General features: G+C 52.5%; 1 protein-coding gene across 1 annotated transcript; it reads left to right on the forward strand.

Moving 5' to 3' along the window:
* Positions 1 to 7,748: 7,748 nt before the first annotated feature.
* On the forward strand, positions 7,749 to 23,188 carry COL9A2 (collagen type IX alpha 2 chain). The gene is made up of 32 exons (XM_061120085.1): positions 7,749 to 7,896; positions 9,164 to 9,238; positions 10,438 to 10,473; positions 10,558 to 10,620; positions 11,660 to 11,713; positions 11,838 to 11,873; positions 11,966 to 11,989; positions 12,319 to 12,372; positions 12,688 to 12,741; positions 12,862 to 12,909; positions 13,137 to 13,193; positions 13,276 to 13,329; positions 13,641 to 13,694; positions 14,075 to 14,128; positions 14,232 to 14,285; positions 14,406 to 14,459; positions 16,024 to 16,077; positions 16,473 to 16,526; positions 16,758 to 16,811; positions 17,768 to 17,812; positions 18,201 to 18,254; positions 18,845 to 18,898; positions 19,143 to 19,196; positions 19,282 to 19,353; positions 19,596 to 19,631; positions 19,834 to 19,878; positions 19,967 to 19,999; positions 20,211 to 20,357; positions 20,616 to 20,670; positions 20,982 to 21,170; positions 21,898 to 21,975; positions 22,418 to 23,188. The coding sequence occupies exons 1-32, from the start codon at positions 7,825 to 7,827 to the stop codon at positions 22,615 to 22,617; spliced, it is 2,067 nt and encodes a 688-aa protein (XP_060976068.1). The 5' UTR covers positions 7,749 to 7,824; the 3' UTR covers positions 22,618 to 23,188.
* The last annotated feature ends 996 nt before the right edge of the window (positions 23,189 to 24,184 follow it).

Below are 24,184 nucleotides of genomic sequence, written 5' to 3' on the forward strand. Positions count from 1 at the left end.
ACAAGAAAGGATGATTACTTACATTAGGTTAAAAAATGAGGAAGTTTGGGGAGACTTGGAAACAGTAAAAAAAAAAAAAAGAAGAACCACATGGAAAGCCTAGAAATGAAAAAATAACATCTGAAATTTAAAAATGTATTGGATATATTAATAACAGATTTGACACAAAGAAATAATCCATAAATATAAAACAAAATAATAGGAATCAAGCAACCTGAATCACAAAGGAAAATAAAAGATTGCAGAAAAGTAATCACAAACTTCATGACCTATGGGACACTATTGAAAGCTCTAATATGTGTATAATTGGAATTTCAGAAAAATTTGAGAGAGATTATGAGGAATAGCAAAATTTTGAGGAAATATTGCTGACAAGCTTCTAAATTTAATTTTTTAAAAATGCAGCAATCTATAAACTGTGGAAAATTCTGAAAGAGATGGGAATACCAGACCACCTGACTTGCCTTTTGAGAAATCTGTATGCAGGTAGTCAGGAAGCAACAGTTAGAACTGGACATGAAACAACAGACTGGTTCCAAATAGGAAAAGGAGTACATCAAGGCTGTATATTGTCACCTTGCTTATTTAACTTATATGCAGGGTACATCATGAGAAACGCTGGGCTGGAAGAAGCACAAGCTGGAATCAAGATTGCCAGGAGAAATATCAATAACCTCAGATATGCCGATGACACCAGCCTTATGGCAGAAAGTGAAGAAGAACTAAAGAGCCTCTTGATGAAAGTGAAAGAGGAGAGTGAAAAAGTTGGCTTAAAGCTCAACATTCAGAAAACTAAGATCATGGCATCCGGTCCCATCACTTCATGGCAAATAGCTGGGGAACCCAGATATTTCTGGGCTCCAAAATCACTGCAGATGGTGACTGCAGCCATGAAATTAAAAGACGCTTACTCCTTGGAAGGAAAGTTATGACCAACCTAGACAGCATATTAAAAAGCAGAGACGTTATTTTGTCAACAAAGGTCGGTCTAGACAAGGCTATGATTTTTCCAGTAGTCATGTATGGATGTGAGAGTTGGACCATAAAGAAAGCTGAGTGCCGAAAAATTGATGCATTTGAACTGTGGTGTTGGAGAAGACTCTTGAGAGTCCCTTGGACTGCAAGGAGATCCAACCAGTCCATCCTAAAGGAGATCAGTCCTGGGTGTTCATTGGAAGAACTGATGCTGAAGCTGAAGCTCCAATACTTTGGCCACCTCATGTGAAGAGTTGACTCATTGGAAAAGACCCTGATGCTGGGAGGGATTGGGGGCAGGAGGAGAAGGGGACGACAGAGGATGAGATGGTTGGATGGCATCACCGACTCAATGGACATGAGTTTGGGTAAACTCCAGGAGTTGGTGATGGACAGGGAGGCATGGTGTGCTGCGGTTCATAGGGTCGCAAAGAGTTGGACACGACTGAGCAACTGAACGGAACTGATAGATCCAAATTGTGTTTGGAGGTTGAAGCAAAAATTGTAAGACTTTTTGATGTGGTTCTAGGTGTATGTCAAAAAAACGTTTAGGATAATTAAGGAGGATAAATGAGGGAGGCTAAAAGGACATAAAGGGAGATAAGTTTTATACATTTCCCTGAAACTGATAAAATATGATGTTATTTATTTATAACGTAATATCTCTATAGTTTTTCTTTCAGATCAATGGTAGCTTCCTAAAGTGAACTGAAAAGTGTTTTCTCCTATTTTCTGGAGAAGATTGTTGAGTTCTTCTGTATTCTTGCTGATTTTCTAGCTGTTGTATCAGTTGTTGACAGAAGGATGTTGAAGTCTTCAACTGTGCATTTGTCTATTTCTGTTTTTCAATTCTATAAGTTTTTTAAATAACAGTTTTGTTGAGATAGAATCCACATTCACACAACTCATCTACTTAAAGCATATAATTTAACAATATCTAGTATTTTCACAAAGTTGTACCATCATCACCACAGTTAATTTTAGAATGTTTTCATCATCTCAGAAAAAGAAACCCTGTACCTGTAAGAGTCACAACCCATTTCTCCTCAACCACTTCCTTCTCTCAGCTCTAGTCAATCGTTGATCTGCTTTCCGCCTTTACAGATTCACCTATCAGGAACATTTTGTATAAATAAAATAATAGAATATGAGGTCCTTTGTGACTGGCTTCCTTTACTTAGGATGTCTTCATGGTTCATTCATGTTGTAGCATGTATCAGTACTTCCTTTAATTGCCAGTTAATATTACATTATATGTATATGGCATTGTATGTATATATTACATTGTACTTTATTTATTCATTCATTAGTTGATGGACACTGGGGTTGTTTCCACTTTTTGACCATTGTGAGTAATGCTATAATGGACATTTATGAACAAGGAACTGCCAGGCTGTTTCCAAATTGGCAGTACCATTTTACATTCCTCTTAGCAGTGTATGAGGGTTCCAATTTCTCCTCATCCTTGCTAACATTTTCATTATCTGATTTTATATTATAGCCACACCAGTGAGTGTGATGTAGCAGCCCATTACTAGTGGTTTTGATTTGCATTTCCCTAACGGCAACCCACTCCAATATTCTTGCCTGGAAAATCCCGTGGACCGAGGAGCCTGGTCAGCTACAGTCCATGGGGTCGCAAAGAGTCGGACACGACTGAGTGACTTCACTAATGACTAATGATGCTGTGTCCAGGCTCTGTGCACCCGTTGGGAGAGATGAGGGTGAAAGGGTGTGATGTCATCGTTTCCCTCTGGTCTGGTATCTGGCTTCTTGGGCCCCCGTTTTCAGGTTATTCTTGCAGAGGTAATGACTATGGCAGGTGGAAAGACAAGAGCAGACATTTGAGTTTCTTTTTTTGGCATTTTGAAATCATCTTAACTTCTTTAATAATGTGGTGAATCACATTAATAGGTTTTCTAATTTTAAACCCGGTATAAAACCAACTTGGTCATGATGTTTCCTTTAATAGATTGCTATACTCAATGTGCTAATATTTTAAATAGGATTTTTCCATCTGTGTTCATATGACAGATTGGCCTCCAATATTCCTTTCTGTTACAGTCCATCACTGCTTTGGATATTAAGGTTTTATTAGCCCCATAAAATAAGCTTGAGAGTATTACTTATTTTTCCATTCTCTAAAAAGCTTGTAAAAGATTCGAATTAGATAATCCTTTGAAGTGTTTGTCAGAGTTTGTTTTATTGACTTGTAAGAATCTTTTGTATGTTATTCAAATTAAGTCTTTGATAATGTACATGATGAATATTTCCTTTTTTGTTTTTAATTTTACCTAAACATGTTTAATATAAAGACATTTATTTACTTATTTATTTATTTTTATTTAAATTATTTATTTATTTTACTTTACAACATCGTATTGGTTTCGCCATACATTGACTTGAATCCGCCATGGGTGTAACATGTGTTCCCCATCTTGAACCCCCCTCCCAACTCCCTCCCCATCCCATCCCTCTGGGTCATCCCAGTGCACCAGCCCTGAGCATCCTGTATCATGCATCGAACCTGGACTGGTGATTCGTTTCACATATGATAGTTTACATGTTTCAATTTAAAAAGTGTTATGAAGTCAAATTTAAACATCTTTTCATGGTTTTGTCTATTGCTCAGAAACGTTTTCCTTACTACAAAACTGACTTCTTTTCTGACTATATATCCAATTGCTTCAAAAATTTTTGACTAACCTACATTTTCCTTAATGATGTTAAATTTAACATTTATCATAAACTAAATATATAGGCCTTTATCATAGATTAAATGTGTGTCATGAGTGTGAATATGTGTTCTCTCTCTTTCTTCTATCCTTGGGCTGATAAAACTCTACTTGCTATAGAGTATGTTTTGATCTCTGGTGGTAAAGGTGTTTCTCATTTACTTTAAAACTTTTTTTTGGCTATTTTCATGCCACTTCTCTCCTAGAATCTCTTTAGAATCAGTTTGTCAAATTTCATAAAGACTACATTCCAGGGTTTCCCTGGTGACTCCGTGGTAAAAAATCCACTTGCCAAGGCAGGAGACACGGATTTGAACCCTGGTCTGGGAAGATGCCACATGCCACAGAGCAACTAAGCCTGGAAATCACAACTCCTGAGGCCATGTGCTGCAGCTACTGAGGCCTGCACGCTGGAGAAACCATAGCAACGAGAAGCCCCTGCACCACAACGAAGAGTAGCTGCAGCTCGCTGCAACTAGAGAAAAGCCCGCACAGCCAAAAAGAAATAAATAAAATTATTTTTTATAAACCACATTCCAATTTTGATTGGGATGGCATGGAATTCATAGACTAAGCTGACCTCTTTGCAACGTTGAGTCTTCCTATCCAGGAATGTCAATATATGACTCTCCATTTATTCCCTGCTCCTTAATAGCTATATGAGATTGGCTGGAACCTCTGGTTCATGACTTGTGTCTAAGATTTCTCTTGATTAGCTCCTGCTTGGAGCTTAAGCTTCCACTGAATTGGTTCATTTTATAAGCCCAAGTGTGGTAGATTGTATTTTCCAAAAATAGCTGAACCAATATATGTTCTATCTTCCGTGGGTTTTTTTTTTTTTTTGCTTAAACAACAGAAGTTCATTTTCTCACAGTTCTGGAGGTTGGTAATTCAAGGTCAGGGTGCTGGCAGGACTGGTTTCTCTTGAGACCTCTCTTTTCTCATGTTGCAGTGGCTGCCTCATCACTGTGTCTTCACGTGGCCTTTTATGTATGTGCATTCCTCGTGTCTCTGCTTCTTCCTGTTGGTCTTGGAGGGTCTCCTGAGGAGGCTGCGGCTCTCTCTTGAGACATAAAAGCTGGTGGCGAGCATACCCAGGAGTACTCACCCAAAGGCTAAGATCTTGCTTGGGCCCCCATGCTCTTGAAATGTGTCAGTGACACTCTGTCAAGAGGTGGAAGTCCCTGTTCTCTCCCCTTGAAACTGGGCAAATCTTTGTAATTGCCGGGGTCAAAAAAATGCAGTGAAGTTGACGCTGTGTGACTTCCAAAACTAGCTCCTGGGTGGCAATTCTGCTACAGTCTGGTATCATCCCACTATCTCTGAGCTGCTATGTAAGAAGTTCAGATACACACATGTAAATCCATGGCTGATTCATGTCAATGTATGGCAAAAACCACTACAATATTGTAAAGTAATTAGCCTCCAACTAATAAAAATAAATGGGGAAAAAAGAAAAAGAAGTTCAGATACACTGAAGCTGCCACGTGGGAGACACCCTGTGGCAAGCCCACCAAAGGATCAAGAAGACAGCCACCCAAGAAATTCCACTTATTCCAGCCCCAGCTATTGAAGGATTCCCAGTATAGATACCAGACACGTGAGTGAAAAAGCCTTCTAGTGACCCCAACTCCAGCCACCATCTGACTGCAACCTCAAGTCAGACCTCAAGTCAAAAACCAACCAATAGAGCCATTCCTGAATTTCCACACTAAGCAGTGGTTGTTTTAAGCCACTCAGTTTTCAGATGGTTTGTTATGCTGCAATAGACAATGAATACACTCATGTGTGCTGTTCAAAGATGAAGCTCCATCATTTCCACACACAGGAAAAAAACAGTACTTACTCCCCAGAGGCTTTTGTGTGTTCAGCCCACAAAGAGAGGAAGAAATGAACAACATGAAACCAACAACTTTGGACATCTTGTTACTTAGACATCCTTTACATATAACTCCATGCACCCAGGCAGTGCCCGTCAGCTTGCTCTCTCCTCCTCTCATCTTTCTTCCTACAAACTCCAAATTCCCCATCACTCTGTTAGGCAGAACAATTCAGTTCTCTCAAACCCTTTCTCCCAAACTCAGGAACACTTTTCAAAATCCAGGGCCCTTTGCCAACATGCCCAATGGAGTTGAACTTTCCTGGGTTCCAGACAGTATTCTCCTTCTCTATTTTAGCTGACCTGCTTGTGATCATCTTCCTCACACAATAGGACTGATACAGAGAGTCCTGAATAAATCATAATGAAAGCAAAAATGTAGCAAGCACCTACTATGTGCTGCTTGTTAGGTTAAATACTTCACATGCATCATCTCATTCAATCTTCACAAAACCCCATAAGATAGGAACTACTATTGTCCCCTTTTACAGAAGAGCAATCTGAGACTTACCAAGTGGCTCAGTGGTAAAGAATCTGCCTGCCAATGCAGGAGACACAAGTTTGATCCCTGGGTCAGAAAGATCCCCTGGAGAAGGAAATGGCAACCCACTCCAGTATTCTTGCCTAGAGAATCCTATGAACTGAGGAGCCTGGCAGGCTACAGTCTATGGAGCTGCGAAAGAGTCAGACACAACTTAGTGACTAAATAACAGCAGCAGCAAAGACTTCATACAGTTTTAGGGCCCGTGGTCATACTTAGTGACAGTCAGATACCAAAGCATTAAACCAACATTGCTTACGTGAATGAAAGAGAAGGCAGGAGGCTGGAGAGAGGCTATACTTGACAAGTAGGTTTTGGAAACTCTGGTAAATAAGGTGTGGGTTGTTTCTGTGAACATGGAGGATATCACCTGGAGGTAGAGGCATGGTCAGTCCTACAGACCCTGGTGCTTAAGGGAGCTGCAGAGAAAGAAAAGCAATAGAAGAAGAAGGGCTTGGGATTTGCCTGGTGATCCAGTGGCTAAGACTCAGCGCTCCCAATTCAGGGGACCTTGTTTCAATACCTGGTCAGGGAGCTAGATTCCACACAATTCAACTAAAGATTCCACACACTCCAGCAAAGATCAAAGATCCGGAGTACTACAACCAAGACCCAGAGCAGCCAAACAAAAAATTTTTTTTCTTTAAGAAAGATGAGTAAGCCGAAGGAGGAGGAGGAGGGTTGAATGGTGGACACCTGGGCAGTGAAGACTTCAAGGACAGAATGGCCAAGGCAGACCCGGGTGCCAACAGCTTCATGACTGGAGGACTAAAGAGCCTCACTGGTCTCCCAGCTGGGGTGGAAGCAAAGAGATGAGAGGGAGATGAGGAAGTTTAGAAATGGGGTGCAGACAGGTTGGCTAGTATTAGCAGTGAAGCCAGGGGGAGAGGGTGAAGGAGTATTCATAGCATGGCTGATCCAGGAAGGGCCTTAGTTGTTGTTCAGTCGCTCAGTCTTGTCCAGCTCTTTGCTGACCCCATGGACTACAGCACACCAGTCTTCCCTGTCCTTCACTATCTCCTAGAGTTTGCCCAGACTCACGGCCATTAAGTGGATGATGCCATCCAAACATCTCATCCTCTGCGGTATGTTTTAATAGGGACGAGGCCTGATTGATCGTACCTGGAGAGAAACGAGGTGGATGGAGAGCTGGGCAAAGCCTGCTACAAGGTCGGCACAACCTGCGGTGTCCTCGGCCTGGGCCCTGGAGCAGGGCACCCAGGCCCGGGCTCTCAGGCTGAAGTGGCTGAGGACAGGCGCAAGTGATGGAAGGCAGACTGCGGGTCGGGAAAACGGGCTCCCGGACCCGGAAAACTGGGTCCCGGAGATCAGGCTGGACAGGCAACGCGGACGACCCTCTTCCTCTTCATAGAGGAACGGAGCTGTGGTCCCGGTCCCGCATCCTGGCCACTCTTCGGATCACCCGGCCGAGGCCTCCGGGAAGCCCAGGGAGAGGATGGAGGGTGGGCGCTGGAGGCTGGACAGAGCGGGGCGGAGCTGGGCCGGGAACGCCAGCCTCCTTCCCCGGGTCCTCTCAGGTGACAGACCCCGCGGGCCCCCCGCCCCGCCCCGCCGCATATTCAGGAGGCCCGGCCCGCGGGGTCCGAGAGCAGCCGGAGCCGTCGCGCCGGGAGCTTCAGCCGTCGGTGCGTGCGTGGTGCCCGCCTCAGTCCACCTCGAGCCCGACACCCGCCATGGCCCCCGCGGCCGCCCCCCGCAACCTCCTGGTTCTCCTGCAGGTGCTGGGGCTCGCCCTGGCGCAGATCGTAAGTCCTGCGGCCACTCCCGAGCAGGGCTCCGGAGTGCGGGGTCTGGGCCCGGGGTTCCGGATCCTGGGGTCTGGGGGAGTGTTCGGCCTGACCCCCACCCTCTATTGACACCCCCTAGCCTGAGGGGCAGCCGCTCACGTCCCTTCAGCAGGGGCACAAATGGGGGTAAGAGGTTGGATCTCGCCACCGTGAAAAAGGCGGACGAGCCGGGGAGCCGGAGGGACCCTGTCCGGAGATGCTCGGCCTTGCCCGGGCCCGGCGGCGTGGGGCAGGAGCTGGCGCCGGGTCCTGGCAGCCTGGAGAGCCCAGGTGGCGGGGGAGACAATGGTGCCCATTCACGGGGCTCCGGATCCTCCGCCCCCGCCGCCTCCTAGGGGGCGCCGGCTCCAGCCAGACGCCGCTCCCGCTCGGCTGACGCTCTCCGTCGGGCTCGCGCGCCCGCGTCTCACTTCCGAGGGCCGGCTGGAGGCAGGGGGCCTCACGGGATGCGGGCGCGGAGGGGCAGGGCCCGGGCGCCGTCTGGGGCCTTGGGCGGTTCGCAGCTCGCCCGTGGGGCGCCAACCTGGCACTTCTCGGTCTGGAGGTGGGGGTGGGAGCGCGGGCACCTGGCAAACGCCGGACCCCTGCCTGGGTCTAGGATGGATCGCGTAAGAGCGCCATCCAACCGAGGACGGAGGAGGCGTGCTGGGAAAAGGGTGCTCTGAGTAGGAGAAGAGAACAGGCTTGCCCTCCCTAGACACCTCGCCCCCTAACGGCCCCATCTCTCTGCGCCTCCCCAACTTTCCCGTCGGGCTTTATCCGCACCAGGGGGAGAAGTAGGGGGTACCTATACATCTTCAATATCTGTCGTCCGTCTAAAAATAATCCAAGCAACCAGTCATTGAGGATCAAGCATCTCTAGGTACCATCTTCCTTAGCCATCCGTTATTTGAGTCATCATCATCTCCTATTCTCCACCCACGACCGCGCAGCGGCAGCGCGGTACAGTGGAAGGAGCTGGGCAAACCTAGGACGGAATTGCAGCTCCACAGTTTACCTCCTGTGATCATGGACCCCTGAATCTTACGGAGCCTGTTTCCTCACCTGCAAACTGGGGCTCGTTAGTTTCGGCTCACAGCTCTGAGCCAATCAATAAGATAATATATGTGAAGGTCCACAGTGTGTTCTCAGTGAAGGGGAGTTCACGGCTCCTCAGCGGGGGAGATGCGCCTCTGGATGCCCAGCTCCCTGCAATGTCTGAGAGCTGCCCTCTTTGTGTTTTCAGAGAGGTCCGCCAGGAGAGCCGGGGCCTCCGGGTCCCCCAGGGCCACCGGGAGTGCCTGGATCCGACGGAATCGACGTGAGCTCTCTAACCGGGGACCGGGGTTGTTGGGGGTGGGGCGCGGGGGGCGAGAGGCTGCGGACAAAGGGGAACTTTGTGAGCTCTGGGAGTGGAGGCAGGGGGTGGCGGCGGTGAGGTCGGTGCCTGGAGCTGCAGTGCCCCCTGTTGCCAGTAGGCAGCGCCGGCCCGCCCCACAAGGAGCCCGTTTGTTCTACAAAAACCTCAAACCAGCTTGGAGCGGCAGCGCCCGTTATAGCTGCCGGTTGACAAGGAGCTGCTGTTCGGTCTACCTGCCACAGCTCACAGCGATTCCTCACCCCCCGCCCCCTCCTCCCTTTTTTGGGGTGGGAGACGCCTTAACTCCTCCGGGCACGTCTGGATGCTTCTTCAGGGTAGCTTGGGAGGCTTGGCCAGACCGCTGTCCGGCCGGGGCCAGACTCCAGTCTCTTCCCTTTACATTTTTCTTCCCGATTTAGAAGCAGCTGGGCTGGTTCCGTGCTCTCCCCACCGTGGTGAGAGTTAAATACCTCATTCTGGATGCTCCCCCATATTTATGGGTCAGCCCCATATTTACCCATCTCCACAGCTTTCTATTCAATTTGGTGCCCCCACCCTCCAAACAGGGGCGCTGGGACCCTGCCAGGTTCTCTGGCCACCTCGGGCCCTGAAATGCCTGGAGGCCTCTCTGGGGCTGAATGTGATTCCACAGGCCACATCTGTTCTCCACCGAGGATCCTTTGTCACAGGGGAAGGAGGTCCTTCCTGCCTTGGGGACACATTGAAGCTGCCCCCTTGGTCCCTGCCCCTGCCCCATCTCATTCTCCTGACCCCAATCCACCACTGCCCCCTTCGCTTACCTCCTCTTCGTGTTTTCCTAAAAGCCCCAGAGTTTCTTCCCACACTTGCTTAAATCCAAGAGGCACCGCTCTCCAAGGCAACCCATTCACAGATCTCATGACTGGCACCGTCCCAATGCTGGCATGTCTAGAACTCACTTGTATGTTGATATCACCCTCTCCAGTCTGCATGGGGTTGGTCTCGATCCACCTATGGTTTTCTTGAAGGAAAGGGAGCTATTTTCCTAAAAAGCACGAGGTTTGAGAGGACCCAGGACAGAAGAGGAGAGGAGCATGTGGGCAGGTCAACCGGGGCTTGTGTGTGCCCATCTGGAGTAGCACAAGCCATGGTAAGCTTTCTCAACAACTTATATCTTGCAGGGTGACAAAGGGCCCCCTGGGAAAGCTGGCCCTCCGGTGAGTGCTTCTTCCCCGCTGACCTTTGATGCTTCCAGGTCTCTCCTGCCTATGGCTAATATTTGCTCCACCTCTGTTTTCAAGGGACCTAAGGGAGAGCCTGGCAAAGCGGGGACAGATGGACCAGACGGGAAGCCCGGGATTGATGTGAGTACCTACTGAGCGTCAGGTAGAGTAGGCTAGGGCTCCAGCCCCTGACTTCCGAAACCTAGTTCTGGCATCTTCCCTGATCTGCTGTGCAGAGCAGGATGGAGACTCTACAGCTGTGAGCTCCCCTTACCTTCATGTGACTTGTGACCTCACACCCACGCCAAGAACACTGAATCAAGGGCAGATGGGGGTCCAGAGGGCTTAGCAGCAGTCAGAATTTAGCCGCACATTTCTGGCCTCCAAGTATGACACTTAATTCCCTGGGCCGAGTTGTCCTTTTGCATCCTCTCCTTTCCTCCCCTTTTCCCTTCCCCACCCCACCCCCTTACAGCCCCAGGCACTACTCAGGAGAAGAACATCGTTTGGCTGAGAACATGCAGTTCCAGGGGTTCATGGGCTCAAGGTCACAGGCTCCTGGACACAGGCTCCAAGGTCACTGGCTCCTGGACAGGGTCACTGGGAAGTCATCTGGTCGGGGAGACACTTGAGTCAATCACTAAAAGATGGGAGGAAAAAGTGGCCCCCCATGAATGGCCTGCTGGCTCAAGAAGTGCCCATTAGGGCTGTGAGTAGCCACAGGGTCACTCCAACTCATCCACACCCTGCAAAGATTACAAAGCATATTGCCTTACACATCGATTTTCATAACCACCCAGAGAAGCAAGCATTGATTATTAATCCATATTGCAGATGAGAAAACCAAGGCTCAGAAAAAGTTGTCAAGGGCAGACATTAAGAAAATGGCTAATCCAGACCCATATCTATCTAGGTTTTCTAGACTTCTAGACTGGAGATGTGAGGTCTGGGCTGACAAATCATTGGATCTTGGTTTCTCATCTTTCAAAAAAGGATAATCATCAAGGGCTAGTGTGGGAACTGGAGGAAAGGAAAGTGAGGCGTTGATGCCCACAGGCCCTCCCGGAGTGTGGTGAAAGGCAGCCTGGGCCCAACCAGGAGAGACCTCTGGACCCACCCTGCCCCATGTGTCAGGGAGCAGGTTTGCCCCTCACAGATGTATCTTCTCTTTCTTCCCCAGGGTCTAACTGGAGCCAAGGGTGAGCCCGGTCCCGCAGGGATCCCTGGAGTCAAGGTAAGTGGCCTGCTAGAGGTTCAGCATGGGCAATCTAGGTACCAGAGTCTGGGAAGGGCTGTGGCAGAGAGGAACAGAAATGTAGGAGACCCCAGCCTCTGAGCCTCTCCCATTGCTTTTGCAGGGCCAGCCTGGGCTCCCAGGGCCCCCCGGCCTGCCAGTGAGTATAACCTGTAATGGCTTTAAGAGACCCTTTGTAGGTTGGGGGACTTGTAAAAGGAGCCATGAACTTAATCTTTCCTTCTGTTTCAGGGCCCTGGCTTTGCTGGACCTCCTGTAAGTCCTCAGGGATAGGGCAGTGTCCCTGGGACTCTCAGAGGAGGAGGGTAGAGAAGGGCTTCCAGGGGACTGGCCAGCGTGGGGAGGGGCCAGCATACTGTGATGGTGTCAGAAATGGGCAGACTTGTCAGAGAATCCTGGGCCTATCCACTGGCTCTGAGATTCTCTGGTCCTTGAAGCCCTAATTTGTCCTAATTTGTCAGCTTCTCTGGGGCTGGTTGCAAGGTGAAAGTGGGGAAAGGGGCTCTGGGCCCCTGTTCCTATCTTTGTGGCAGGGCTGGGCTAACCCTCTGAGGCATCCTAGCCACTGATGTCTCTGCTCCTAGGGACCACCTGGACCTGTTGGCCTCCCGGGTGAGATTGGACTCACAGGCCCCAAGGTGAGCCCCAGACACCCCTCTGCTCACTCTGTCTCCTGCCCTCTGCCTTCAAGTGCAAGCTGAGCACCTCTCCAGGAGTTCCTGGGCCTGCTTCTGGCCACCAGGAATCTCCTCCAGGTGTGGGCAGAAACCCTTCCTGCTGAGCACACACCAACCACAGGGCGTCCTCTGCAGACCAGGCTTTGATGTCCCCAGATCTCAGGAGGGGACCTGGAGGGCAGGATGGACAGGGCAGTAGCAGGAACTGGAGCAGGGGGCAAGGGTGACCTAGCCAAGGATGGACAAGGGTATGACTTGGGCCTCTCTTGCTTCCAGGGGGATCCTGGACCAGAAGGACCATCAGGGCCCCCAGGACCCCCTGGGAAACCGGTAAGTGTCCTCAGTCCTCCCACATGGCAGGGTGTGGCTGGGGAAGGACAAGAGTCTTTGGCACAAGCCTGGGGTGGGGACGGTTCGAGTCAGGTGCTATCTCTATACATCTTTTCGCAGGGTCGCCCTGGAACCATTCAGGGCCTGGAAGGCAGCGCGGATTTCCTGGTGAGAGGCGGGGCCTGGGGCGGGGCTAGTCCGGGGAAGGGGCGGGTCATCTTGAGAGGGGCGGGCAAGGAGACAGGTTCCAACGGAAGGTAGGGTCCCTGGGAGACGGGAGCGTCTGCAGCGGAGAGGGGCAGCCAGGTACGGGCGGAGAAGCGGTCTTAGGAAGCACTGCCCTGTTGGCCTGGGGCAGGCCAGTGACACACAACCCTGCGGAATTTCTCTTCCAGTGTCCAACCAACTGTCCAGCGGGCGTGAAAGGGCCCCCAGGGCTGCAGGGCGTGAAGGTGAGCTTCTGGCCCACGTCCTGGGGGGTGGAGCAGGGGAGCGGGGGACAGGACGTACGCTAAGCTCTCTCCTTCCCCGCAGGGGCATCCAGGCAGACGCGGGCTTCTGGGAGATTCCGGCCGCCAGGGGAAGCCGGTGAGTGCGAGGGCGGAGGGCCCTACTGGAGCCACCGCGCATCCTTCTCCCTTCCCTTCTCCTCCCCTGTGGGGCTCCGGGAATGAAGCCTTGAGCCGGGAGGCAGGAGGCCTAGGCTCTAAACAGTGTGTCCCTGGGCAAGCTCCTTCCCTTGCTGTGCCCTCATTTCCCTATCTGTCATCCCTGGGACCCTATGCTTTCCAGGACGCCTTCCTGTCTGCTGTTGCTGAGAAGAGGATGTTGTCTTTGGTTGTCTGAATATTTGTCTCTCGATCTGCCTGCCTATCTGATCTCTCTTTCCTGGCCCTTAGGGTCCCAAGGGAGATGTGGGTGTCTCTGGAGAGCAAGGCATCCCTGGACCACCGGTAAGGAACACTTTCCCCGCCCCCCACCCCCATCCACCTAGGAGACCTCAGTGGAGTTATTCCCTTGCTCTGGCCTCTAACTGGTGGAAGAGATACCTGTGTCCAGCTGGTGAGGCTCTGGATGAGGCTGGCTGTGAGACACTGGGGGACTGGAACCAAGGCTGCTGCCAGCCAAAAGGCTCAGCTGAGGGCCTGGTTCTGCCACTGTTCCTTTGAGTGACCCTGGCGAGTCCCTGGCATCTCTGAGCCTCACTGACCATCTGTAACAGGGACTCTGTGCTGCCTCAGGAAGACATCAAGAAGGCTGGGCTGGGGTTCAGGGAAGGTGTCATGACGTGGGCCTTCTAGTTGCCATCACTGTCATTCTTCTGTCTTGACAGGGTCCCCAGGGCATCAGGGGCTATCCAGGCATGGCGGGACCCAAAGGAGAGACGGTGAGTGGGTCTGGGGGGTGTCCTGCAAGAAAGAGCTGCCGGGACCAGCCCTCTGGCCTCTGGGGTCCAACCAGGACTGACCCACAATCTCTCCTCTCCCCAGGGCCCTCAGGGGTACAAAGGCATGGTGGGCTCCATCGGCGCTGCTGGGTCACCTGTGAGTCTGCTCCTATTCCCTGCCCCCACCTTCCTCCCCTGGACACAGCTTCTGGAGCTGCAAAAGGTGTGACTTCCCCGAGCTCATGTAACTTGGATTTCTGTCTGTCCTTCTTGCCAGGGTGAGGAAGGTCCACGGGGACCACCAGGCCGAGCTGGAGAGAAGGGTGATGTGGTGAGTCCTCAGTCATCCCTATTGCAGTCAGGTCCCTGGGGGGAGAACTGAGTAGACTCAGCTCCACCCAAGGCTCAGGTGTATATACTGAGGTGCACACGTGTGTCTGAGTGTGTGCACATGTAGACGCCTTTGCCCATGTGTTATTCTGTGTGTCTCTGCATGTGGGTGGCTGATGTGAGGGCGGAACATCAGTTCCCGGAGCCCAGCTAGCTCCAGCAGCTCCTTCCTCCAGGCCCCGCCTACTGCTGGTCAAATTCAGGCTTAGGGAGAAGCTGTAGGATCCAGTCCCACGGTCACCAGGCCAGACAATGAAATTCCAGCAAATCAGTCATGGGGCTAATGGGATTTGGCCCAGATCCCAGTTCTCTTAACTCTCTCCTTTTTAAAATTAATAAGAGAAAAAAAATTAAAAAAATAAAATTAAATTAATAAGAGTATTTCTTCTGAGCAATTTTGAGTTTACAGAAAAATTGAGCAGAAAGTAAAGTTAGGGGTTTTATTGTTACTGTTAGTTTTTTTTTTTATTATGCAAGTTTTTCAGTTCAGTTCAGTTCAGTCGCCCAGTTGTGTCTTACTCTTTGCAGCCCCATGAATCGCAGCACGCCAGGCCTCCCTGTCCACTACCAAGTCCCTGAGTTTACTCAAACTCAGGCCCATCGAGTCGGTGATGCCATCCAGCCATCTCATCCTCTGTTGTCCCCTTCTCCTCCTGCCCCCAATCCCTCCCAGCATCAGGGTCTTTTCCAATGAGTCATCTCTTCGCATGAGGTGGCCAAAGTATTGGAATTTCAGCTTTAGCATCAGTCCTTCCAATGAACACGTAAAGGGCTCACTATATTATTCTCCCTACTTTTGAATATGCTTAAAAACTTTTGAATATGTTTAAAAATGCAAGTTTTTAAACATATTCAAAAGTAGGGAGAATAATATAGTGAGCCCTTATGTCCCTCTCTCCCCAAATTAATCTTTTGCCACACTCACTTCCATCCATCTCCTTCTTCCCTTCTTTCCTTCATTGCTTTGCTCTGATATTTTCAAGCAAATTCTTAACATTATGTCATGTTACCCATTTCACTTCTCAATGTATCTCTTAAAAATAAGGTTCCTCACATAGCCACAATATCACTATCACACCAGCAAAATTATCCAGTTACTCCTGAACGTAATCTAATCATCAGCTTGTGCTCAATTTTTCCTAATGATTTCAACAATGTCTTTTCAGGGTTCTTGTTCAAATCAAGACCCAAACCAAGTCCACACATTGTCTTTGCTTGCTGGGTTTCTTCACATCAGTGTTGCTCAGGGCCTTGGTGGGTCACACTGGCTCCTCCCCTGTCCTGCCGCTGCCCCCGCACCATCTTGCTTGGTGCCCAACTCTACTCCCTCCCGCAGGGTCCAGGGCAAAGTCACACAACTAGAACCCTCTCCACCAGCCCCTGCCAAGCATGGCCTGTGCCACGGGGACCCTGGGACTCGGAGGTCACTGTTCTCAGCAGTTCTCTGAATAGCCAGACCGGGATTCAGCCTGCTGAGGGTGGTCTGCTCTCTGTCTACTTTGCAGGGGAGCCAAGGAGTTCGAGGACCCCAGGGAATAACAGGCCCAAAAGGAGTAACCGTAAGTGGGCAGAGGGCAGGGTCCAGGGGGGTCTCCAAGCCCCCAGAAGAGGAGGAGCCTGGGGTTCCAGACTGCACTCTATTGCCAGTGGGCTGGCTCTGTCACCTCGGGAAGTGTCCTCTTTCTGTGCCTCAGTTTTTTTCACCTGTAAATAGAGTGGTGATGTAGGAGGGATCTTGGGACACTCATCACCCACACAAGGGAAGGACTGTCATCCATCCCATGAAATCCCTTCCTACTTCCATTCCCCTCCCCCAGTTAGCTGCTGGGGCTTCCCACGAAGACCAGGCCCACTTCCCACCTGCACACTGCCCCCCACAGAGGGACATGGGTGGGGGCCCTGATCCCAGGCATCTCCCCATTGTAAATCTCCCTTCAATTTTCCTGCTGAGCAGGGACCCCCAGGCATTGACGGCAAGGACGGGACCCCAGGCATGCCTGGAGTGAAGGTAGGAGTGGGGACGGCCCCCGGGATGGGGGTGAGGGTCAGGGGTCCTCCCAGCTGAGGCTCTGAGTCCCATTGCACTGAGCCTGGAGGCCTTGGAGGCTGGGATCCTCAGGTGTGTCACCAACACGTTCCTTCTTGCTTTGGGGCCTCCGTTTCCCTGCCTGCACTCGGGTGGGGGCCATGGACCCCCGGCTGGAGCTCTCATTTGTGCCTCTGCTTCTATCTCTCGCAGGGCAGTGCAGGACAGGCGGGGCGGCCGGGAAACCCAGGCCACCAGGGCCTAGCGGTGAGTACAGGGTGGAGCCGTGGGGGCTGCCACAGGGCACGTCGCTTCTCCTCCACCGAGAGGCCAGGCACTCTGCGGCCCACTTCCCCAAAGTGGTGTGAGTGGCTGATGAGGTGGAAGTCATACCCAGGACTCGTGCTCTGGACCTTGTCCCTGCTCAGCTCAGGCCTTCTCACCAACTCTGGCCTGGCTTAGGCCTCATCGTTTGGACAGCTGCCCCAGCCTTCTCTTAGATTATACCAACCCTCCATGTTTGCTAAGTGGAATCTGACCATTTCCCTGCTAAATACCTTCCATGGTGCTCCACCCTCCCTGTTCCCCAACCCCCCACCCCCACACCACTGCCTCCAGGAAAATGTCCTTCTGTCCAGTCATTCGGCAGAGTCACTGAGGTACAGAAAGTGGCAGGGGAACAGTATGACCAGGATAGCTACACTCCTCATCCTCACAGCTCATCTCAGCATCCAAGGACCACCGTAATCTGACCCGTCAGCCACTGCCCCTCTTCACCCTCTCCCTTCTCAACAGAGCCTCAGCCTTTCTACCGCCACACCTTCAGGCCTTTACTGGTCCCCCTTACTGGGATGCCCTTCCCATCTCTGAGTCTTCTCACAGTCCAGGCCCACCTCCGTCCCCCACCTTCTGGGAACCCCCATCCTTCCCTGCCAGGGATACTTAAGTTGAGGACTCCTAACATATCCAGGTGCAGACTGTGTTCCTGTGTGTACTCACATGTGCTCCGCTTCTCCCCGTGGACCACAGGCCTTGGAAAGCAGGTCCTTCTGTCTCTGTGTCCTGTCTCACCAGGGATTCGGGGCTGGGCACAGTCAAGTTCATGGCTGGGCCTTCTGCTCTTCAGCTCCCAGAAGGCGAGGGAGGAATCTGGGAGGCAAAGTAGCAGATGCTGGGGGCTCCCCGCTGCCAGGGGAGAAACTGACATCAGTTTCCTTCTACAGGGAGTGCCTGGTATGCCTGGGACAAAAGGAGGCCCTGGAGACAAGGTAAGGTGACCCCAGGTTGGGGGCAGAGAGTTGGCTTCATCTGAGCAAGGGGGCCTGAGGGCAGGGACCAGGGGCATGGCTTAAAGACTGCAAGGTCCAGGCCTTCTCAGGCTCAGAGACTGGGTCATTGGGCCAATGACCCAGTGAACACAGGTTCATTGGGCCTAACCACCTCCCTCCGGTCGCCTCCCTTCCGCCTCTCATCCTGGCTAGAGAACAGGATGGCATGGCTGCAAATCAGTGGTGTCCAGAGGACCTGACTAAGAACCCACTCTGCTTCTCAACTCATTTGGTTCCAGAGTCTGTTTAGCGTTCACCTGGCTTCTCCAAGGCCAAGCAAGGGTCTAACTAGGCTACACAGACTGACCTTAGAACTCTTTTCCTGCAGGGTGAGCCGGGCAGGCAGGGCTTCCCTGGAGTCTCTGGTCCCCCCGGGAAGGAGGTAAGTTCCCCCTCCTCTGACTCAAGGGCTCTTCTTGCTTTCCTTCCTCCCCATCCCTCTCTCCAGGCCTGAGGACTCTGCTTTCAGCATACGGGGCAGAGTGAGACTGTGGGGTGGAGCCCTAGCCGCAGAGTGCCCTTGGGGCCACTCAGGGCTCTGCTGCTGACCCAGGAAAGCTCTCATCTCTCCCCGCCCCCATTTCCCTTTGTACAGTGCAGAGAGGATGGGGCTGCTTCTGTCCTGGGGTATGACCTCTCCAGATGACTGGGGCTGACAATCCAGCAGACAGAATCATTCACTCATTGCATAAACATTCACCAAATATCTGCAACCCACTGGACACTGAGATAGACAGTCTCCTATTTACATAGAGCTTACAGATTCATGAGAGAGACATTGAATTAAATAAAGACCCCAAATGTATTGGGTCTTATGAAAGAAAAGGACAGTAACCCAAAGAAAGAAGGTGAAGGAAGTCTTCCCTGATGAAGCAAATTAGCTGAGCCCCAGGGGTGGGTAGGGGTTGGTCAGGTGTGGAAAGGAGGGACCCTCCAGGCTACTGCTCACCTCCGGATTTCTCTGTCTCCCAGGGAGAGCCAGGGCCTCGAGGAGAAATCGGTCCCCAGGGCATCATGGGGCAGAAGGTAAGTGCCTGGCACAGTGGTCCCTCCCTGGGGGTCTTTGCAGCAGCTGGCACTGCTGGACCCAGAATCTGGGTCCTCTCAAGGCTCCATTGTGAGGCCTCCCCAGCCAGGGCCTCAGTTTGCTGGTCTGTGAAGTGGAGCCAAGGACCTCCATGGTGGTGACAGCAGGAACAGAGGGCACTCTGAGGCAGGGAGATGCTGCCCTGGCTGGTGGCTGGGGTGTGACCTTCACTTTCCATTTCAGGGTGACCATGGTGAGAGGGGGCCAGTGGGGCAGCCAGGCCCTCAAGGCCGGCAGGTAAGTACAGGACAGCTGAGATGGGCTCTGGGAGTATGTCTGGGCACCTTGTCTGACTTATTCCTCTGGTTTCTTTTCTCCTCAGGGCCCCAAAGGGGAACAGGGTCCCCCCGGAATTCCAGGGCCCCAAGGCTTGCCAGGCATCAAGGGAGACAAGGTACTAACTGGGACTGAAAAATACCAGGGAAAGAGGCCTTCAGATTTGAGGGAGGGGTCAGTGGAGCTCCAGTGCCTCAAATCCACCTGGAAAAATGACCCCCTGCGGGTCCCCAGGGGCCCTGGGGGGCGAGGTGGAGCCTGGGAGGGCGCTGTGGCTGGGAGTCGGGGTTGGGGGAACCTGTGGGCCCAGCCTGCCCTGGATCGGAGCTCACCAGGCTCTGGACTCCCCAATTTCAACAGGGTTCCCCAGGGAAGACCGGGCCCCGCGGTGGAGTGGTGAGTGCCAGCAACCTGCCTTCCCGGCACCACCCCCCTCTACCCGCACCCCCCGCCCCGCGCCCCGCCCCACGCCATCAGGGCATCAGGTCTCGCTTCGCATCGGGGTTGGGGGGGAGCGGGGCGCGGGTGTCACAGGCCAGTGCAGCCTGTGTTCCCATGCCATGCGGGGCCACCGCGATCTGACTGTCTCAATCTGCAGGGCGACCCGGGGGTGGCTGGCCTCCCAGGAGAAAAAGGCGAGAAGGTGAGCGGGGTGCGCGGGGTGGAGGAGGGGAGCAGCGGGCGGCCCGGGTACCCCACCGCCTCGGGACAGCACCTTCTTGTGCCTACAGGGCGAGTCGGGCGAACCAGGACCCAAGGGACAGGTGAGTCCTGCAGCTGTGACGCCACCTTACCCCGCTCCTGCCGCCCCCCCGCCCCCACTTGTTGCCTCAGCACCGCTGGGGACTAGGACCGCGACTCCCCCGGCTTCCCTGCACCCCACCCCATCCTTCCCCTACTCCTGCATAACCCCCCAACCCCCACCCCTGGGCTTGCGTCCCCTGATTCCCGCTGGGAACCCAACCCGCCCCGCAGCAAGGAGTCCGCGGAGAACCTGGCTACCCCGGCCCCAGTGGAGATGCGGGCGCCCCGGGGGTGCAGGGCTACCCGGGGCCCCCCGGCCCTCGAGGACTGGTTGGAGACCGAGGCTTGCCCGGACAGCCCGGGAGGCAGGGCGTGGCGGTGAGTTGGCCTCCAGGGGAGGAGGAGTCGTCTCTTTGGATTGGTTGCTGCTTATCCTCTCAAAGGCTGGAAGTTCCTTCCCTGAGGCTGGTACCAAGCCCTGAGATCAGAGAGGATGGGTGTGGGTGCTGGAGGGGTTTCAGTCAGATGCTGAAAATACCTCGGGTGAGAAAATGGGAAAAGGAAGGGGTCATAGCACGGGAGCAGTCAGACCTGGCAGCCAGGGGCTTCTTCCTGAAAGACCTCCTCTGCTTTCAGGGCCGAGATGCCAGTGACCAGCACATCGAGGACGTGGTTCTGAAGATGCTGCAAGGTGAGGGGGCAACTCCTCCTCCTCACCTCCAGGGCATCGCCACCCTTCAGAAGACTCTCCATGTGGCCTTGTGGGAGAGTCATGAGTCGTGGGTGGCCATTCCAGCTCTGCCTCCAAGGGGCTGGGGGTCTTACCTATGTCCTCACCCACTCAGGACCTTTGATGTCTGCAGAACAGCCTGAGGAAGGGGGAGTTGACCCTCTGTTGTTCTGTCTGCACACCTAGTGGCCAGAGGCCAGGATGCTCTGCCTTCCCGGTTTTACTGAGCCACACCCATCTTACAGACTCCTCTGTCTCCTCCCTCCCTCCAGAGCAACTGGCAGAAATGGCTGTGAGTGCCAAGCGGGAGGCCCTGGGTGCGACTGGGATGATGGGTCCCCCAGGACCCCCTGGGCCTCCTGGGTACCCAGGCAAACAGGGACCCCATGGGCACCCTGGCCCTCGGGGCATTCCTGGCATTGTGGGAGCCGTGGGTCAGATTGGCAACACCGGGCCCAAGGGTAAGTGCTGTTCTGTGCTGGTCGGGAGGTGGGACCACTGTGCTCAGTTACACCAGCTGATGGCTCAGCCTCCTATTTTATCTTTCATCATTCCCCTTCCTAGGATGAGGCTCTCCCATATAACTCCTGGGCTTGCTTTTTCAGTAGCAAATTGATAGAAACAAATGTACTAATTTATAGCCTGGGTTTTTTTGGGGGGGTGGGGGTGGGGGGAATGTTGTTTCTGTTTTAAATTGACTTAGTGGTACTCCATAAACATCCCTCCATGTCTCTAGAAGTGGGGAGGCAGATGAATAAAACAGTAAAGAAGGCAAGCTTGAGTCAGAGCAGGTGTGAGTCCAGACTGTGCCACTTTCTCATTGTGGCTCTTGGACAAGTAACCCATTAATATTCCTGGGTCTTAGATTTATCATCTGTGAAATGGAGATATTTATAGTAACAATCTCATAATTGCCAGGAGGATTACATTTAGAGGTAATTTACATGGAGTTGGTAAATACTATTGACATAACAGACACTTTCCTGTAATGAACTTTATCAGCTTTATAGTCTTCCATCCTTTGGACTTGCCTTTACTTAATCAGTTCTGCAGTTATTTCCAACTGTCTCCTATTATAAACTAGCACAAAATAGAAATAATTTTGTGTGAAATAGAGATTAAATATCAAGCCAAGAAGAAAAAAAATTTCCTATTCTTAAAAACTAAGGCTTGGTTCTTTCTCTGCAGGAAAACGTGGAGAGAAGGGCGATCAGGGAGAAGTTGGCCGCGGGCACCCCGGGATGCCTGGGCCCCCCGGAATCCCAGGTAAGACCTTGGCCCTGCCCAGTAGCAGTCCTGTCCCTCAGTCCTGGGATTAATGACCTGAGACAACTTGGTCTTTTCCATGGAGGCCTCTCTCGTGCTCTCACAACATGAGGCCAACTCAGTCTCACGCATCCAATTTTTGCATCCCTTTGGAGCAGCCAGGAGCCTCTGGGTCAGGTCTGGCTGGGAACTGGACAGCTGGGATTCCAAGGACTTCCTGGGTTACACAAAAATCTGCTTCACGGAGGGAAGGGAAGGGGCATTTATTCCCCCGACTCACTGGGAGTAATGGACCATGAGACATGACTCTCTTAGAACCTGTGTCTGGGGCAGAGTCCCTTCTTTCTCTGGTGTCCTTGACTTCAGTTTCCCTGAGAGACTGAGGAATTCAAAGGCCGAGATAGAAGGAGGCCTTGATGTCTTGACCTCTTTCCTTGCATAGGACTGCCTGGCCGGCCTGGTCAGGCAATCAATGGCAAAGACGGAGATCGAGGGGCTCCAGGGGCCCCAGGAGAGGCAGGTCGACCTGGCCTGCCAGGCCCCATGGGGCTGCCAGGCTTCTGTGAGCCTGCGGCCTGCCTTGGAGCCTCAGCCTACGCCTCTGCACGCCTCACAGAGCCTGGATCCATCAAGGGGCCATGAGCATCAGGCCAAGACAGAGCCCAGTGGGCATCCTGGGGGGGAAAGGACTCGGGCCCCTCTGGGTGGACATGCACCCCATGCCTCAGTCCAGGAAACTAGCTTTTCCAGGACCTTCCATCTGGGATCCAGGAGTCCTGAGGAAAAGGAAATTCTAAAACATGGGGGAAGGGAAGGGAAGGGAGGGCATCAGATGAAAAGGTGAGGCCAAGAGGGCACGTGGCACTGGAGAGTCCACGGTCCAGAGAGGATGGGGTGGCCTTTGTTCCTGGAGCACCGCTCGGATGTCATCAAAACAAACGTGTCCTTAATCTGCATCATCCTCCACTGGCCATCTTGTCCTTGGGGCAAGTAGACTGAGGCCTTTGCTAGTTCCTGATCCCATTTTCACCCCCAGGCTTACTGGGTGACTGCCCAGAGGGGGCCATCCTTAAGCCAGTCCTCTACTTCCTACCTGCTTTCCTCCCATCTGAGTATTTAAACACCCATCTCCCTTCCCTTCCTGGCACCACCCTTTCCCATCAAACCCTAGATCCACCCAGGCCTTTCTGTAAATAAAAACCCTCAACTTGGGTACAAGCCAAGATGTGAGTGCTGAGCTTAATTTCTCATGGGTTAGGGGTGGGCCCCCACGACCTGAGCAGGATGGTCAGGGGTTCTAGAAGGGGGAGGGTGGAAGGTGGGGTACTTTCCTCTGGGCACATCCTGAACTGTGAGGGTGGCCTGGCCTATTTTAGGAACGCCTGTGGGATAAACCTGCAGGTAGAGTCAGGATGGTGACCTGCTGTCAAGGTGTGGGCAGATCCCTTCCCAGCCTTTGTACAGCTGGGCAAGGACCCAGCTCGCCTCATTTATCCTGTAGAGAGTCCCTGTGTCTCGCCAGAGCCCGGCCCACAGGAGGTCCTCTGTGAGTTTTGGCACTCAGCGTGTGCTGGCCTTGGGGCAGGAGCTGGCAGCCAAAGATGGGAGGACCTGGCTCTTGCCTTCCAGGGGTTACCAGGTCCGTGAGACAAACAGACCTGAACCTGGATGATGAGAACAGAAGTGACATTCAGTCATGCCACTTTCACTGAGGGGACATCCAGGGGAGACTGGCTCGGATGTGTCCGTCTGGGGGCTCCCAGCCTCGTTAGCTGTGTAGGCCAGCAAGGCTGCTCCAAGCAGCAGGAGCAGGAAAGGGTGTGGCAGGTGCCTCTGGCCCACGTGACAGTGGGAGCTGTTGAAATTCAGCGAGTGACCAACCCCTTGGCTCCATTATTGATCTGGGCATTTATTCCCCAAATGAAGAGTTCTGCTGGCTCCCTCCAGGAGACATAAGAACTCCAGCCTGAGGTCCCAGCATCTGATGAAGTCTGGGCCCTCCTACACCTCACCCTAAACTTGGCTGTATGTCCCCATTTGTACTGAAGCAGCCTTCTCTTCCCCTGGCCAGCAGAGGCCGGGACTCCCCTAAACAGCCTTCCTTGCCTGCATACACACACACACCATGGGTGACTTCTCAGCTCCATTACTCCTCCAGGGACAGAAGGCTACTCCTAGGTAGCCCTAGGGCCCACAGAGGTGGCTTTAC

This window comes from Dama dama, chromosome 20, assembly GCF_033118175.1.
Source record: "Dama dama isolate Ldn47 chromosome 20, ASM3311817v1, whole genome shotgun sequence".
Classification (NCBI taxonomy): Eukaryota; Metazoa; Chordata; class Mammalia; order Artiodactyla; family Cervidae; genus Dama; species Dama dama.

Coding starts and splice junctions, on each gene's coding strand:
- COL9A2 (XM_061120085.1), top strand. CDS start 7,825: ATGGCCCCCGCGGCCGCCCCCCGCAACCTCCTGGTTCTCCTGCAGGTG. Junction 11,714..11,837: donor CAGGGATCCCTGGAGTCAAG/GTAAGTGGCCTG, acceptor TTGCTTTTGCAG/GGCCAGCCTGGGCTCCCAGG. Junction 13,330..13,640: donor CCGGCCGCCAGGGGAAGCCG/GTGAGTGCGAGG, acceptor CCTGGCCCTTAG/GGTCCCAAGGGAGATGTGGG.